The sequence below is a fragment of the Talaromyces marneffei genome, chromosome 5 (assembly GCF_009556855.1).
Source record: "Talaromyces marneffei chromosome 5, complete sequence".
Lineage (NCBI taxonomy): Eukaryota > Fungi > Ascomycota > Eurotiomycetes > Eurotiales > Trichocomaceae > Talaromyces > Talaromyces marneffei.
Window position 1 is genome coordinate 1,226,601 of NC_072352.1, and position 16,802 is coordinate 1,243,402.

At 45.3% G+C, this 16,802-nt stretch overlaps 7 protein-coding genes across 7 annotated transcripts; 4 read left to right on the forward strand and 3 right to left on the reverse strand.

Annotated features, from left to right (window-relative positions):
* Positions 1-883: 883 nt before the first annotated feature.
* EYB26_006770 (uncharacterized protein) lies at positions 884-2,377 on the forward strand (the record flags this gene model as incomplete). The annotated part of the gene is made up of 3 exons (XM_054266043.1): positions 884-938; positions 988-1,354; positions 1,411-2,377. 3 exons carry the CDS (start codon positions 884-886, stop codon positions 2,375-2,377), a joined length of 1,389 nt encoding a protein of 462 aa, XP_054122018.1.
* Positions 2,378-4,759: 2,382 nt separating this feature from the next.
* On the forward strand, positions 4,760-5,825 carry EYB26_006771 (uncharacterized protein; the record flags this gene model as incomplete). Its single annotated transcript, XM_054266044.1, has 2 exons — positions 4,760-5,008; positions 5,070-5,825. 2 exons carry the CDS (start codon positions 4,760-4,762, stop codon positions 5,823-5,825), a joined length of 1,005 nt encoding a protein of 334 aa, XP_054122019.1.
* A 228-nt stretch (positions 5,826-6,053) lies between these two features.
* On the reverse strand, positions 6,054-6,503 carry EYB26_006772 (uncharacterized protein; the record flags this gene model as incomplete). Its single annotated transcript, XM_054266045.1, has 1 exon — positions 6,054-6,503. The coding sequence occupies one exon, from the start codon at positions 6,501-6,503 to the stop codon at positions 6,054-6,056; it is 450 nt and encodes a 149-aa protein (XP_054122020.1).
* Positions 6,504-6,914: 411 nt separating this feature from the next.
* EYB26_006773 (uncharacterized protein) lies at positions 6,915-9,667 on the forward strand (the record flags this gene model as incomplete). The annotated part of the gene is made up of 3 exons (XM_054266046.1): positions 6,915-7,068; positions 7,126-7,180; positions 7,231-9,667. The coding sequence occupies 3 exons, from the start codon at positions 6,915-6,917 to the stop codon at positions 9,665-9,667; spliced, it is 2,646 nt and encodes an 881-aa protein (XP_054122021.1).
* A 205-nt stretch (positions 9,668-9,872) lies between these two features.
* On the reverse strand, positions 9,873-11,048 carry EYB26_006774 (uncharacterized protein; the record flags this gene model as incomplete). Its single annotated transcript, XM_054266047.1, has 1 exon — positions 9,873-11,048. One exon carries the CDS (start codon positions 11,046-11,048, stop codon positions 9,873-9,875), a length of 1,176 nt encoding a protein of 391 aa, XP_054122022.1.
* A 494-nt stretch (positions 11,049-11,542) lies between these two features.
* Positions 11,543-12,657, reverse strand: EYB26_006775 (uncharacterized protein; the record flags this gene model as incomplete). Its single annotated transcript, XM_054266048.1, has 3 exons — positions 11,543-12,334; positions 12,395-12,570; positions 12,624-12,657. 3 exons carry the CDS (start codon positions 12,655-12,657, stop codon positions 11,543-11,545), a joined length of 1,002 nt encoding a protein of 333 aa, XP_054122023.1.
* A 402-nt stretch (positions 12,658-13,059) lies between these two features.
* EYB26_006776 (uncharacterized protein) lies at positions 13,060-14,073 on the forward strand (the record flags this gene model as incomplete). Its single annotated transcript, XM_054266049.1, has 1 exon — positions 13,060-14,073. The coding sequence occupies one exon, from the start codon at positions 13,060-13,062 to the stop codon at positions 14,071-14,073; it is 1,014 nt and encodes a 337-aa protein (XP_054122024.1).
* Between the last annotated feature and the right edge of the window lie 2,729 nt (positions 14,074-16,802).

Consider the following 16,802-nt stretch of genomic DNA (forward strand, 5'->3'; position numbering starts at 1 on the left):
GCACTCCTTGGTTTTCCAGCTCTATTATACGCTCAATTGTCTCCTCTGCTTTCTTTCTATCGGCGTGAATGCAGCATACATGGCTTGCACCATCTAACCATTCTCCAATTTGCGCCTCTTTGGGCATTATTCGCCTATCATGACATGCATCTCCACCGAGATAAACGTATGATCCGGTATCGGTCTAGACGAGTAGATTTATAAGCCCAGGAAGATGCCCAGGAGAGTGAACAATTTGGACGGTGCCGTCATTAAAATATCTAGTACTTGGATGTTCATCTCTGGGAGCGTAGACCAGGGGTTGTCAAAGTGTGCATCTCCTGGGAGCTTGGCTGTTGTAGTATCCTGGGTTTCACAGTCAATTTCAGGATCACTCAGTTCGATAGTTCTATCCTCTGGTAATATACCATCTTCGAAGAATGAATGACTACCACGCAAGGAAGATGATCCGACAGGTTTGAACAAGTCCTTCTATAGACCAGTCGTAAAACTGGCCAATCAAGGTCTTGACTTATAAAATACGACTAAAAACTCGAAATTGTTTCTGCCCTCGTAATTATTATGCTAGCGGTATTTTTCTACGAATGATACCTGACTCGTTTTCAATCGTCTTTATTGCCTTTCGCGCCTCTTACAATGTTCGCTCCCTCATATTCTCCAACCTTGATTCGTCATGTCGAGTGCGACATTCGTTGAGACAGAGCGCACCCCGCTTCTTTCCACGAGATCTGACGAGGCAGCGGATGATGAAGGGACCGCTCCATCGATCATAAACCCCGATGACGGGTTGAGAAGAATCGCAGATTCGCTTCCACCCTCGATCTAGCTCATTGCGACGATCGAGTTGTGCGAAAGATTTGCTTACTTTGGGACCGTTGGACCGATGCAAAACTACATCCAGAATCCCAGGTTTGATCCACTGCGGCCAGGCGGAATCGGTAGGATGCAATATCCGCCATGATTTCTATGCCAGTCTAACATGAGTAGGGCTTGGACAGGCATCTGCGACAATGGTGAACCAGGGATTTATGCTGTGGTGCTACATCACTCCGATACTGGGCGCCGTGGTTGCAGAACAATATATCGGGAGAGTGAAAACTATTATTTATTCCTCGTCCGTGTACCTCTCTGGATTGGTCATTTTGTTTCTGTCCTCGTTATCAATTGCGCAGGACATGGAAGTGTCGCTACCTGGATTATTAGTGTCTTTGTTCTTGATCGGCATGGGTACTGGCGGTATCAAGACCAATGTCAGTTCGCTGATCGCAGAGCAATATACTGGTCCCAAAGAATCCAGACGCGTTCTGAAATCAGGGGAGGAAGTCATCGTCGATAGAGATTTGACTATTCAGAGGTACCTATCGCGGCCTTGATTGCTTGGTATTCGTTAAATGCTAACATGGCAGTAAGCATATTCACAACCTTTTTCTTATACATTAACGTGGGCTCTTTTTCATCCCTACTCATCACAATGATTGAGAAGGAATATGGCTTTTCTGCCGCATTTTCTCTTCCAGTGATAGCTTTCTTCATTGGTTTCGTGATCATCCTCGTCAGCAAAGACCAATATATCAGCCGGGACCCCGATAGCTCCATTATCTTCAATGCCTGTAAGGCATTCTGGATTGGTATCAAGCACAAGGGCAATCTCCACTACGCAAGACCAAGCTACCTGACAGACCAAGTTCCAGCAAGAAGGCTCCCTTGGGATGATTACTTCGTTGACGATTTGCGAAGCGCCTTCGCCTCATGCAAAATCTTCATCCTATATCCGATCTACTGGGCAGCCTATTTACAATTTCTAACGAATTTCGTCTCCCAAGCTGCGACAATGGAGACACATGGAATTCCCAATGATATCATGCCGAACATAGACTCTATCACAGTCCTGATTCTCCTTCCTGTCCTGGACCGCGTTGTATTTCCTTTCCTGCGAAGGCTGGGAGTTCCCGTTCACCACGTGAATAGAATCACGATGGGGTTCCTGATATGCGGCGTTTCGATGCTCTATGCCGCCTTTGTTCAACGAACTATTTACGCTGCGCCGCCTTGCTATGACCGCCCAAGGGCCCCTGAATGTATGGGCGGGAAGGTGCCGAATCAGGTTTCTATATTCCTCCAGTCGCCTGCGTACGTACTGGTCGCTGTCTCGGAGATACTTGCCTCCGTAGCAGGTGTCGAATATGCCTTTACGCAGGCTCCCAAGTCAATGAAATCACTAATTATGGCCCTGTACTTGTCGACCGTATCGGCGGGGGCCTTGATAGCCATGACGGTTTCGCCGCTGACAATCGATCCGAAACTGCCATGGATGTATTTCACTCTCGGGGTGGAGAACTTTATAGCTGGCGCTTTTCTTTGGATTGTCCCGATTTAATGATGCATCGGTCTGGGCTGGGTTTCATTTGTTCGGAGCCCGTTTCAACGCATAACATTAGATGCTACGATTTGTACGGTTCATATACAGTGGCGCTTGTAGGCTATAGTTAGCCACAAATGTAAAAACAATAAAATGACCATTTTGTCCTTAACGTGCAAATTGGCCGCCATAGTAATCCAGCCAAGCTAACCTAAAGTCAGCCCCCCCACGGTTCGGGACGCCCCTGAGGAAGCCCCGGCGAATCAGAGCAATCCAACTAATATACGCCAGACATAACGTTGCGTGTAGTTGTATTTCATTGAATTCCAACATTTAGTATCTACGCCACAAAAGACACCCGGCTATACACGGAGTGCTTGTGTTCGGATGGTATAGCTGCATGTCACATCGTCGGTCTACAGGGTGTGACCGGGGCCATCCCTATCCCTCCAGGGTATAACGTATACGCTAGATGGGGTTTTGCAGGTGGTACAGCTTTTCCTTTCTAAGTGAGACCATGACTGCAATGGAAGAGCAAATAACGTATAGGGGCCCTTGCGGCTTCATGCCTCCGGGCATGATGAATTTACTACTACTACTACTACTACTACTACTACTACTACTAGAACATGACAGGATGTAGGACTTTATAAACTCAATTGTGAGACTGGAGAACAAACAGAACTAGTTTTGCTATTTTAGCTGATCACTGCTATCCATGTTTGGAATATGAAACCACAAGATACATTATCATCACACTTCGCTCACGCCAGGGAGTTGTGATGCCCCAGTATGTGAATCTTTCCGCTGCAGCGATGAAAGCCACCACCCACACTGTTCCTGGGACCTTCGCCAGAACCAGAGGTAGGTCAAGATCGATATCTGTTGTAGGGGCTGCTGTTCGTAGAGTCATTGTCTGGGACTTTTCTGTCGAGTCGTCTGTCGCGGGCATAGTTATCTTTCAAGTATGGACATTCGGGCTATGATCACGATTGTTTCTGGGTAGCAATACCAATCTCACATTAACGATAAACTTCAAAGTGAAAAAATAAAATAAAAAGTAAGAAATCCTCGAAAACAGTACGGTGAAAGATTTGCGATGAGCCAGGTCACGGAATTGGAATAAGCCTGATTGGGTAACATCGGACAAAGCGATGTTTATCTTGAACCAATTGGCAAGTTGATGGAATTGCCCCTGCCTAGACGGTGGTGCCATATCTGACTAGCCACTAGGCGAGGGATATAGCCTACGTGAGCTCACACAACAGTTAGCTTAGGCAACCACACAATACTACGTAGTAGAGAGATATTCAGTGCCTTTCCACGCGCACGTGATAAGTTGTATCGGAAATCGGAGGAAATGGAACTCAGCGAGAATCTTGTGTAGCTGGACGTGTATAGAAACCTAAGTTAATAGTTAGGAACCGACTCAAGTGCTAGTCGAATGAGCTATATCCACTATCTCACTATATCTTCTCCCCCTCCCCCTCTTCTCTAAAATAGGGGCTGGGCTCGGAGGTGTAGTTATCTCTGGCGTGATTTCCTTAACAGAAATGACACAAACAAGGTTTGGAATGAGACTGAGACATAAGTAGGGTACTCCGACCTTCCACAGGCCTCTGTCGATTCGGTCATGGGATTTTTTCCATAATTAGACAGTTGCAATGTGCTTCATAATATTCTTTTTTTTTTCCACGGCTATGTTTGTCACTGGATCTGTTTTGCTTATGACAGCAGCATCATGGTCACGACACCCCAATGATGACAGCGCTTAGTGACCCCCCGAAGATCCCTACAATTGACTGGGCCGACTTTGCCGAAGGAGACACTGAAAAACGGTTCAAGTGCGCCCAGGGCCAGGTAGATGTCTTCAAGAAGTTTGGATTCGTCAAGCTAACCAAATCATGGTCTCTCCGATGAGTTGATCCATCGACTATTCGATGAAGTAAGGAGATATCTTGGTAAGTCGTCCGGCGTAGAAAGCGTGCAAATCCACAGTGCTGGGCAACGTAATTCTCGTTTTCAAAGAAGGCTCTTCTTGAATAGTAATCGTTGATGACATGGCGCTATGAGATCGATATACATTTGGTGAGACTAATAATGGTCACAAAAAAAGGTGTTTAGGTCGAATGGCACGTAGTCTGAAGTACACAATTTTCATCCACCGAGGTACTCATACCCCCATGTACTAGTCTGCTATCAGGTTCTTGCATAAATCCTATGTCGTATTTTGGAGAATGTGGAAGATTTGGAGACCAATGTGGTATAGAAACCTTCTAAAGCAACGGTTAAGTGGGAGTTACCCCAACAGCATAATTGTGGAGAGCACGAACTTGTTATGTCTTTTTGCATCTAAGAAAACCAAGGTTTCAGCTTGTGTATCACTATTACCTCAACAGAATGCCTCAGGATTTCCAACAATCACTGATTATTGAAATGAAAAACAACATGATTGACGAATCAACTGTTGGGTTCATCGGCTTAGGAGCCATGGGCGCTCCCATGGCAATGCATTTGGCAGAGAAATTGCCTTCCGGAACAAAGATTTATGCATTTGACGTAGTTCAAAGCGCAGTCGATCAGTTAGTTACACAGTTTCCTAGCAGAGTCTTTGCAGGAAAGAACGCCCGAGACGTTGCCGAAAAATCCGTGAGATTTACCTTGTATCTAAGTATATAGCTACAGTGAATCTAACTCCATGGCTCCTTAGAATATTATATTCAGCATGGTTCCTGAAGGCGCTCAGGTCCGTAGCGTTTACTTACACCCTGAAACAGGTATATGCACAACAGACATCAACAATAAGCTCCTCATAGACTGTTCGACGATCGACACTGCAACAAGTCTCGATGTCAAAGCCCATATCGAGAAGAATTTCCCTTCAGCATTCTTTTACGATGCGCCTGTCAGTGGTGGGGTGATCGGGGCAAAGAAAGGAACAATCGCTTTCTTTTTGGGATGCGCAGAGGATGATGGCAATCTTCCAAAGATCAGCACTCTATTGAGGATGATGGGGAAACAAATCATTCCATGCGGTGGCCCCTCACTCGGTCTCGCTGCAAAACTTTCAAACAACTACCTATCCGGCGTAATTGCCATTGCATGCTCCGAAGCGTTCGATATGGGTATGCGATCTGGTCTTGATCCGCGTGTTCTAGCACGAGTGTATGCGGCAGGAACAGCACAGAATACGATCAGTGACAGATTCTGTCCCGTTCCAGGCATTGCTCCGGAAGCACCTTCTACAAAAGGTTACAAAGATGGATTCAAGGTGCAATTGATGAAGAAGGATTTTGGTTTGGCTGTTGACATGGCGAAGAGGGTGAATACACAACTCGTCCTAGGTGATGCAGGACTTGCCACGTATCAAGCGGCTAGTCAGGATCCGAGATGTAAAGATTTAGATTCGAGAGTGGTGTATAGGTACTTGGGCGGTGATGAAGATTGGGAGACTCGCTTCAAATAGTTACAATTGCCATCATCAATCATCTCAGTCTTCTAAAATGGATGTTGGATTGCAAGAATGAACGTACATGGGTTTATAGTCTTGAGGATGTTCATTTTTCGGCAACAAGAGGTGTCTAATGTTGAATATTCTATTAAAATGCTTCATTTCTGCTCATCTCTGATACAAGTTAAATCCACTACTGGATCTCTTCCGTGTGGCTGTCTTGTTATCATTAGGCATGATTATTTATAATGTGACTTTCTTTCCCAAATCCCGAACATGCTCGCCCTTCTCGGCCATCTCGTTAAGAACCTTTTCCGCAATCTTCATTGCCTCAACACCCGCCGGTACACCACAGTATGTGGTTGCGTGTAGAATAGCCTCCCTGATTTCGGTTTCGGTCAATCCGTTTCGAACAGCACCCCTCACATGCACCGCTAATTCGGGTGATCTGTTGAGCGCCATCAACATGCCAATATTGATTAGTGAACGCTGTTTGCGCTCTAGACCAGGACGAGTCCACGCATATCCCCAGCAAAACTCGGTGACCAGCTCTTGACCAGCACGAGAGAATTCGGTGGAGCCATTGGCCAGGGCACGGTCGACGTAGTCATCACCTACGACTTCACAGCGCACTTTAAGACCTTCATCGAAAAGGACTTTGTGGATGTCGGGATGATTTGGATTTGTCGACATATTGCTGTTTATTTTTGTGATTTCTCTTCTCTTTCCGAAACACTCTCGTCGATTGTCTGTTTGACTTGGTTTGTAATCGTATCTATGATGTATCTGTGATAGGGAACTTGGGAGGTTGTAGAAGAAAAAATAATTGCGTACTAATGAGGGGAGATTTAAATTGGGTGCTTATTGTTAACACTATCAAACCCTAACTAATCCAATCTGTCCGCCCCACGTCGGCGAGATGGCTGTGCCGCTGTGGAGAAGATGTGGGGTGAGCTTGGGGTATGCATGGGGTACCAGTTGGGGTAAAATGCCCACTTGAGGAGAGATCGATCGGCTTTGCAACTTCCCCAGATCTCGTCCAGCTGCCAGTTCACTCCTTCTCCAACATATACAGATGCATCAGTTCGGTAACTCCTCGCAAACATGCATGAGGGTACTCATGGTACCGAGCATACTGGGCCTACCTCCAGCTCCTTGCCTTCTGGGGGCCAGGCAAAACGAACGAAGCGGTTTCAATGCCATTACTGCCAGCGATTGTTTGCCAGGCTAGAGCATCTACAGCGACATGAAAGGACCCGTATGTTCGATTCTCCAATTACATCATCAAGATACACATGACCTAACAACTTACCAGACACACAAGAAAAACCATTTGCTTGTGTTCAATGTGATCAACGCTTCACACGAAGGTAATCCTGAAGTTCAATCGTCTTGCTATCCAGCTCTCTGATATTAACAGTGACCTACTTACACGCCACGAGAGACTGTTACATTCGCTGAATAGGAGAAGTAATACCGAGTCAGAAAAGAGCGATAGTCATGGGTCGCGAGTTTGGCGAAAACGAGACGCCAGAGTGGCCGGGCTGGATGAGCAAGACAACAATACAATCTCCTCTCCCACCATAATGTTGGCTCCTACAAGGGTTTCTGATGAAATCATTGATCAAAATTTAGCAACGCAAAGTCACGGAATTTCGCTCGCTACACTGTCAATGGCCGCTGAACATGCGGCCATGCAGGGAATAATACCTCCAGAACAAGACGATCAGGTCATTATATCTACCAATCATGATAATAGATTGCCTTTCCCAGAGACAGAAGCTCTCGGATCTCGATCGATGGATCCGACTTACGGATTCGATTTCGAGGACACGCTCGATAGTCTGGCAACCTTTCTAGATAACGGACCGGTCGCATCTCATCATTTTCCATCCTTTATCAGTGCTGAACAACCCATTCCTTTTTTTTCGCCGGGGTCTGCTTCGAATGGAAATGACACAATACACCAAGGCTACCAACCTCGAGAGAACCTTACAGCCTCGGCTCCTGAGCAGTCAGGTTCATTTTCTCGATTTGGCTCTCGTCTTCCGTCTCTACAACCAGAGGAATCACCTGGTCAACGTGAACAGAATTCCAGCGCGTCAAAGAAGCCAATATCAGACGTCTCTTTTGAAGATCGACAGGTTCTTGCCTCAAAACTGAAAGAATTTGCTGGAGTTGTGCCCTCTGATTTTCAGTTACCATCACGTCTGGCACTATCTCGCTACTTGGCCGGTTACATCAACGGGTTTCACGAGCATATGCCCTGTCTGCATATTCCGACCATGTCAGTTCAGAATACTTCAATCGAACTACTACTTGCCATGGCAGCTGTGGGTGCTCAATATTGCTTTGAGGGCGAAAAGGGCGTGGAACTATTTCATACAAGTCAAGAAATTGCTATGCGGAGAATAAGACGGCGCGATGTGCGTACTGCGGATGCAGATGCAGAGCAGCCACAAGGTGGAAACTTTGGTTGGTTCTTGGAAGATGGGGGACTCGACTCACCTCGCCAATCTTTGCATGTGCAGCCATCTCACTTGAATGGCCCATCATCTGGTCTTCTTGGTCTGCCCATCGATCAAGGTCATGGTGAGGATTTAATGCAAACCGCACAGGCATTATTTCTTCTCATGGCAATGGCAACGTGGGCTAAACACCAAGGGATTCTCCGTCAAGCGCTTGCTATACAAAGCATCTTAGCAACTCTCATTCGTGAGGATGGACTCAAGATGGCTCCAGTGGTCAACAACGACTTGGCTTGGGAGGACTGGGCTCACTACGAAAGTATCAAGAGAACCAAATTTATTGTCTTTTGCTTCTTCAACCTTCATTGCATAGTTTATAACATCCCATCCTTAATCTTGAGTTCTGAACTGGACTTGCCTTTACCCTGCGACGCCAATGAGTTTAGGGCGCCATCTGCAGTACGGTGGCGGGAGGCGAGAAAGAAGAACCGACGCCCGGAAGCAAATTTTCAGTCTGCTTTCAATAGTCTATTTGACAGATCTAGCCGCGTGAGCTTGGAGAGTTATTTACGCATCTCGTCACTGGGAAACTACGTTCTCATCCACGCCCTTATCCAACGCATATTCTTCATACGCCAAATCGCGGGCTACCCTACTCCTTCTCAGCCCTCTGCATCTGTCCAGCAAAATGAGCAGAATCAGGATAAGGATGAGGAGACTTCTTACTTGGAACAAGCTTTACGAAATTGGCAATTGGGATGGAAACAGAACCCAGAGTCCTCTTTGGACCCTTGGGATCCCAATGGGCCGATTGCATTCAATTCGACGGCCTTACTGAGACTGGCATATATTCGCTTGAACAATATTTTCATCGGACCTGCGCATCATACTCTTGCTTCACGTGATCCCAATCGAATTGCTGATTCATTTAGAGAAAGTTCTCCAACTAAGATACGGCGGACGCGCAAACTGGTCAGGGCGGTACTACATTCGGCACATGCACTGAGCATACCAGTAAAGATTGGCATTCGACTAGTGGCACGTACGCAAAGTTTTACCTGGTCTATACAGCATTCTATATGTTCACTCGAATGTGCTTTCCTTTTATGCAAATGGCTTGAAGCCCTTGCCTTGGCAAATCCTGAGACGGAAGTATCTGATGATGAGAAGAGAATTTGTTGGCTAGTCAAGACAATGTTAGATGAAACCGAGTATGGAGTCAAATGTGGTGATGAAACGGCCCTTCAGTCTCCCACTCTACTTCGACAATTGAGTGCAGGTGTACTGCGGGTATGGGCGCAGATTTTCAAAGGTGCTCAAACATGGGCAATTGTGGATATAATAGGGACAGCCTTGAACACCTATGCTGATATGTTAGAAAACAGCTGATCCAAGTCTCTCGCCGTGCAATTTCTAAATGAGAAAAGAACGATATAATGATATCACGAAATTTGCTGTAATCAATAGGAATACATAGCATGTCACTACTCTCATATTTTTGGACCTCTACCCAATACCTTGAAACCCAATCAGTGATGTAAGAACACCAGTCTGTAGTCTAATGTGCTCTTTTGAATGGCTGGTTATACATTGCTTAGGTTTCATCTTGGTAATGAAAATCAATCACCAGCTTACCCGCCTGCCCTGCTTCGTACGCATAAACAAGCTCATTCAACTTTTCCAGTGGAAACGTCTTAGTTTCTGGCTTGATTCTATGTTCCGCAGAAAATCTGACCATCTCTCGCAGCAGCTTATTACTACCAGACAAACTTCCTATAACCCTAATATCGCGGAAAACCAAGTCTTGCGTGGACACGACGAACCCTTGCTTGGGAAATGAGACCACAACACATAGGCCATGGTCTTTGAGCATGTCCACCCCATACTGATAAGCTTTCTGGCTTTCTGGGAGGATAATAACAGCATCAAGACCAAATTGACCAGGATTTGTGTTATCGTCTTCTTTCTCAATGGGCGCAATAGCTTCGGCTGCAGTTTGTGTACGAGAATCGATTATCATAGCCCCAGAAATATTGTTCAAATTTCGGACTAGTTCAAGCGCTGTATCGCTGTTGTCAACTCCATAAACCTTTAATCCCATAACCGTCGCATATTGTAAGCCTAAATGCCCTAATCCGCCTCCACAGCCGATTATTCCAAGTCTTTGACCCCGTTTAAGGCCAGTCTTTTTTATTGCTGCATATATGGTGATTCCTGCACACATCAACGGGGCTGCTTCCACCTGCGTAAGCCCAGATGGAATTGGTGCAACTTGTCGCACATCAACCAAGGCATATTCTCTCCATCCACCATCCATACCAATTCCATTCGTCTTGACATGCGGGCAATATACAGAGTACCCCTTAGGGTCGCTATCTGGAGTGTTTTCTTCAAGACACTCAGCGCATTTCCCGCATGGATGATATGCACGAGAGCTAACTCCGACCCGGTCACCAATCTTGATATCTGTCTGAGCCGGATTGGCGGGTAGCTTGACAACTGTGCCGGTATATTCATGGCATCCTACAAGCGGAAACGAAGCTTTTCTGGCTGCCGCCATTTCGCCAGATGCAATGACATGATCTGTATGACAATAGGAGGCGGCATCAACCCGGATGAGTATATCGTATGGATGGACTGGGTTTGGGACAGGCACGTTTTCTCTAAGGACGTACGGTGTATTGAAAGCGTCGAGGTGCTGTGCTTTCATTGTTGTTGGCGGTTCGGCTATAGCCTTTAGGCCAAGGTCTTCATTTCTTGAATCTGACATGATGTACGACGTACTGATATTGAGGATCGGTATCTGGATATGATGTTGACGAATATCAGCTCGTTTGACTCGCAACAATTAACGGGTGATCACCCTAGAAGGCCAATTCTAGATAGCATGGATTTTACTCCAATTCAAGTGATAAAGTTCACCTTTCTCAAAGGCATAATCTTCCCCAACTCCCCACATACGGGGACTTGGTCTTATGTACACCCACATCGGTGCTGTTTTAGATGGCTTGTAAGATATTTATTTTTCTGATAATAGTTATCTTCGAAGCCAAGAATAGCACGAAGACTGCGATGTAAGCGTTTACGGGATTCTGTGCGCATAGTACTACTACCTGATCAAAATTATTTGGGTAATCAGGAACCTAGAATTTTCCGTATGAACATTATAAATCTAGCTAGATACTTAATACTCACAACATGGGTAAGAAACCTCGAACAAAGTAAGAAGTATATACATAACATCCGACCGCAACACTTAAGGCACTACTGATCGTTCAACCACTTATACACAATTCTTGCGTCTTTCCCCTTGTATCGCTCATCACTGGCAGCCTCTTCAAATGCCTCCAAAGTAGGTTTATCCAAAATAGTTCTTGCGCCTACCATTTCTGCCAACTGCGAGCCCATACCAAGAACCTTTTTGCATAGCTCAATTCGGAAACCCCCTTCATAGTCCCGACTAGCTGGGGCGTTGGGATGCACACCAGGGACAGGATTGCTTTGTGATGTCACCCAACATTGTCCACCGCTTGTATTAATGACATCTGTGAGAAGCTTTGGATCTAAACCCATCTTGGTTCCAATATTTAGTGCCTCGGAGGCCGCTAGACTGGTGATTGCCGAGAGGTAGTTGTTGATGATCTTGAAAGCTGTTCCGGCACCGACATCACCACACAAAAATACATTTTCGGGTTTGCCCATGTGCGATAACGCGGATTTCACTTTTTCAAAGACTTGCCCATCATGGTTAGAAGCTGGATCGGCACCAACCATGAACGTCAAGGTCCCAGCCTGGGCACCCATGGGACCTCCAGAAACGGGGGCATCGACGAATGCCAGTTTCCATCCTGATGGGAGTGTTGATGTAGTTTCACGGCTGGCTTTTGCAATGTCGAGTATAGTAGCTGTTTCAATTGTGCCGCACTCCATGATGATCTTGTTTCCGGTGGCATTTTTTGAGGCGAGGTCTTTGACTCCAGCAAGAATTCCCGTCTTCTCGTCCAAATACACGCTTCGCACGGCTGGCGAACCCGGTAACATCGTAATAACGAGGTCCTGCAAAATAAGCTAGGGTCAATTTCCGAAGAAATGTAAGGCAGAACAGGGCATAGGTACAGCTGCTTGGACGGCTTCATATCCAGTTTTCACCACCTCAATCGGGCCTGTTCCTGCGGCTTCTTCTTGAAACGTCTGTAAGGCATCTTGAACAACATCACATATGAGTGTTTTATACTCTGACCCAATTTTTTTGCGAAGGTTCAAAGCCATCGGGTATCCCATAACCCCGAGGCCTGCATTTTTGCGTGAGTAGATGAACTAAAACGTAATAAGTGGCAACACCTACCTATGAAAGCTATAGTCTTTTCTGAAGAAGCCATATTATGTCTCAATTAGATGTCTGAAGATTTGTTTATACCTTCGAATACCAAATCTGGAATCTTGACTGTGACTGGAGGTGATAGACACGAACTGTTTTGAGGGGCTATACATAATTTGTATGCCGGAACATCCGGACTTCTCCATCAAATAGCACGGGTTGGAGAAGCTACAACTCTAAACAAAAAGATGGCAAACTAATAAAATCAGAAGTTACATGGTCACGAAATTAACTGAATCGTGATTACCTTTCCCCATAACCCCCCCGCATGTTGGGGATAGATGTGGGGGAAACTACATATTTAACGAGAGATGCACATATCGGAGAACTTGGCCTAGCATTATCTGCTTCAAGGGAAGAAATTTGATTCTTTTTACAACATACATCTCAGCAAATAATTTCCATGTCCGTTATTACCTTCCCTACCGCTTCATCTGAAAAAGATGTCTTTGTAACGGTATCGGCACTAGAAGGGGGCTTTTTGACTCTCCCAGAACACTTATTCGTTACCGATGCCGAGCCCGGTAAAAGAAGGACACTTCCATCATTATGTTTCTTGATTCAACATCCTTCCCAATCGAAAAATGATGCGGGTAGAAAAACAAACATAGTGTTCGACCTAGGTCTCAAACGGGATTTGCAAGGATACATGCCGGCTATGCAAGGCCATATCGCCGCTCGTCAACCGATTCATACGACACCGGATGTAGCGGAGAGTCTAAGGGCTGGAAATCTTGATCCAGCAAGAGATGTTGACTATGTGATATTGAGCCATGTTCATTGGGATCATGAGGGCACTCCGTCAGATTTCGAACGAGCGACTTTTATAGTCGGACATGGGACCTTGCATTTATTAGAAAACGGAGCAACGCATTACCCAAAAGATTTGTTTAACCCTCAACTGTTACCAAGAGAGAGGGTATGGGAATTTGAGGCCTCCCCATTACCAGAAGCGGCGTTTGGTCGAGACCGAGAATATATAGGAGAGAAAGCAGCTGGGATTACAGGGAAGAAATGGCAGAAACTACAAAGTGTCTCGGGTGAGACTCTGTTCCCCGCTGTTATAGACGTCTTTGATGATGGGAGCATGTATCTCATTGAAAGTCCCGGTCACTTGTTTGGCCACATGAATCTACTAGCCCGTGTTGGTGCGACGAAATGGATCTATCTAGGCGGTGATTGCTGTCATGACCCGCGTATATTGACCGGCGAGAAGGGAATCGCCTTGTACGACGATGGTACTGGAACGGGCCACTTGCGTAGTGTTCATGTCAACACAGAGGTTGCAAGGGCGACTATGGATCGAATTCAACATTTACTTGGGTCGGCGACTGGAACGGTTGATATTGAATGTATCGTTGCACACGATGGGGACTGGCGAGAAAATAATTCCCATCGATTTTTATCGCAGAAATAAATATGCATCCTGATAATCTTCAAAATAATATGACGGGGAATCCGAGTGTGGTGTCAGATTAGGCATACCGGTAGTGCCACTAGACAAGGAATATAACCTTGGAATCCTCACCTAGGACTCATACCACAAAGATTAGATAGACAATACAACACGCGTATATCAGTGCTTCTATTTCTCGTTTCTATCCTCACATGAAACTATTTTTATTAACATGGATCCTCATAGTCAAAACAGCACTTGATATTTGAATAGTGAAAAAGACACCCGCATCAAATAACACATGATGACTCTCAATAGATCTAGAAAGAATGTTCATAATATGATCAATCGAAAATAGCCTTTGATCCCAGCGATATTTCATGTGTTGATTCCATGTCCTGTTCGAGATATATGGCGATTGCATAATGAGTACATATGCGTCGTTCGGAATTGAATTACGGGCAACAGCACAATTAATATTCGTCGCTCTATATTAAATGTTGCTGTAACGCTCTCATCCTGTATCATTGATTATGAAATGAACCTTGAAAATACTATTCGGGCGATTTTCCACAGCGTGGAAAGATCAGTGGACCAGGAAGGATGGCTACAAATTTTCACGTGACTCTTATAGCCCTAACTATGAAGCTGCAGGATTGAGTACGTATACCCATAGATCGACTGCTAGCATTGGGGTTTGAATTATAACATCAGTGAAAAGAATTCATTCTTCTACTATTACTCACTAGGTTAGCGCACAACAGCTGTTGGCTACATTGTCAGCAAGGCAGATTTCACTGACCTCTCAGTGTTGTACAGTCAAGCTGGTTCATTAAACGGCGGCGTATATGTCTGCAAGGAGCAATAATTTTTACAATTCTTGCTTAAGAAAATCTAGTTACCTCTAGTTAGTTATCTCCAGCGTGTTAAGCAATACTTTGACACAGAACGCGATACGTCTTTTAGATCAAAGTTTAAATGAATACCAACGCGAATATCATGAGCAACGGAATAAACCCCTCCATAGCTAAGTTCTTAAGCCTCTTATGCGTAAAGGCCCAATAATCTAGAGACGAAGTGTTAGACAACTTCTAAAAATCTACTTCATACAATGTAGAACGATATCAAGATCTGGGACTCAATCCGGAAAGCAGAACGGATAAATGTGGTTGTTGGTCCAATAGGGGTACTGGTTGGTTCCGAACGAAGTGTTATTGCTTCACCACCATAAAAGCTCTTAGTCGTCTACGCCTGATGTCAAATTTAATTATTATTTTACCCCCGTAAGAATTATTTTGTGTTATTTCATACGACTGTGTTGTGTTAGCCACAACAAACGGACGATGAGGATAAAACACATAAAGTTGTACCCAACGACGTGCTTTAGCCAGGGTTGGATATAGGATTTGAACGATAAGATCATTAATGATGATATATTATTTATTACTATTTCTGTTAGCATGATTCCTCACAAAGTGGCTTACATTCCGTCGAAAAAGGTGCGTTTGGAAATTGGCAAAGCGGAGTATACTCACCCCGGCGGAATCAAGATCGTGGTTAAGACCGCTGCGGTCGCAGTCAACCCCTTCGACTGGGTCAATCAGGACATCGGTGATGTTTTTTTTGTCGTAGATCAAATATTCTTTCATTATAGGGCGCGATTTAGCTTGGGAAGCTGTCGCAATCGGTCCCGGTGTTACGCGATTCAAAGTTGGTGGCCGGGTTGTCGGCCATGCCGTGGGTATGGATGAGCGAGATAATAAGTCGTCCGAGGAACCCGGTGTACAAGAGAGACCCTTCTCGTCTAGGGTGGCTCTACAAGCGTGGGCTGCAATGCAATTCAATTGGTGACAGCTGCCGAATACGATTTCATCACAACCACCCCGTCACATAATCATGGCTACCTCAAAAAACTCGGCGCTATTGCAGCGATATGACTACAAGCGCCCTACGGTGATCGCCGACACTACTGCTGTATTGAAAGGAAGTGTGACCGTGGTTGCCGTTGCGGTTGGGCAGAAATATTTGGGTTTCTGTATTGACGTCCTTTCAGGAGGGAATTTATCGCGCAGGCCAGCTTTGACTCGCCCTCTTTCGCTATGGACATGGGAGTATCCATGATGTCGCTGAAAGTGAAGGCAGCTCTGAAACGTGTGCAAGTCAAGTTTATCTGGGTACTAACAACATGGCTGATGAAGTTGGCAAGGCTATCTATGAAGATTTTCTTCCGCGGGCCATTCGCGATGGCTGATTCATCGTAACACTAGAGCCGCTTATTGTTGGAAAAGAACTAAAGCATATTCAAGAAGCCATAGATTTGAATAAGAAGGGAGTTTCTGCAAGAAAATTGTTGTTACCATCTAATTGAGCCTCTAGTTGGCATGCTATATATAAGGGGGGGTGTAAACGTTCAATGCATATATACAGTGATAGCAATAAGGAATCAGTCACTGGACATAAAGATATCAATGTGCTTCATGATGTTGGGTGTTGAGCAGAGGGTACCTAGCCTATGAACTTCCGCGACGTGTTGCTAGTTTAACAAGTAGGAAAAGTTGTAGATTGATATGATATTCCATATTCATGGATGATAAGTACCGGTATTACGCAATCCCCGAACATACTCAGAGTAACTACTGGTATTGATACGGGCCCACTACGGTATCCGTCTCCTATCTCCATCTTGGACGGCCACGAGAAAATTGACGACAAATGACATTGCTTTGTGAGATATATCCAAATTGCCACAT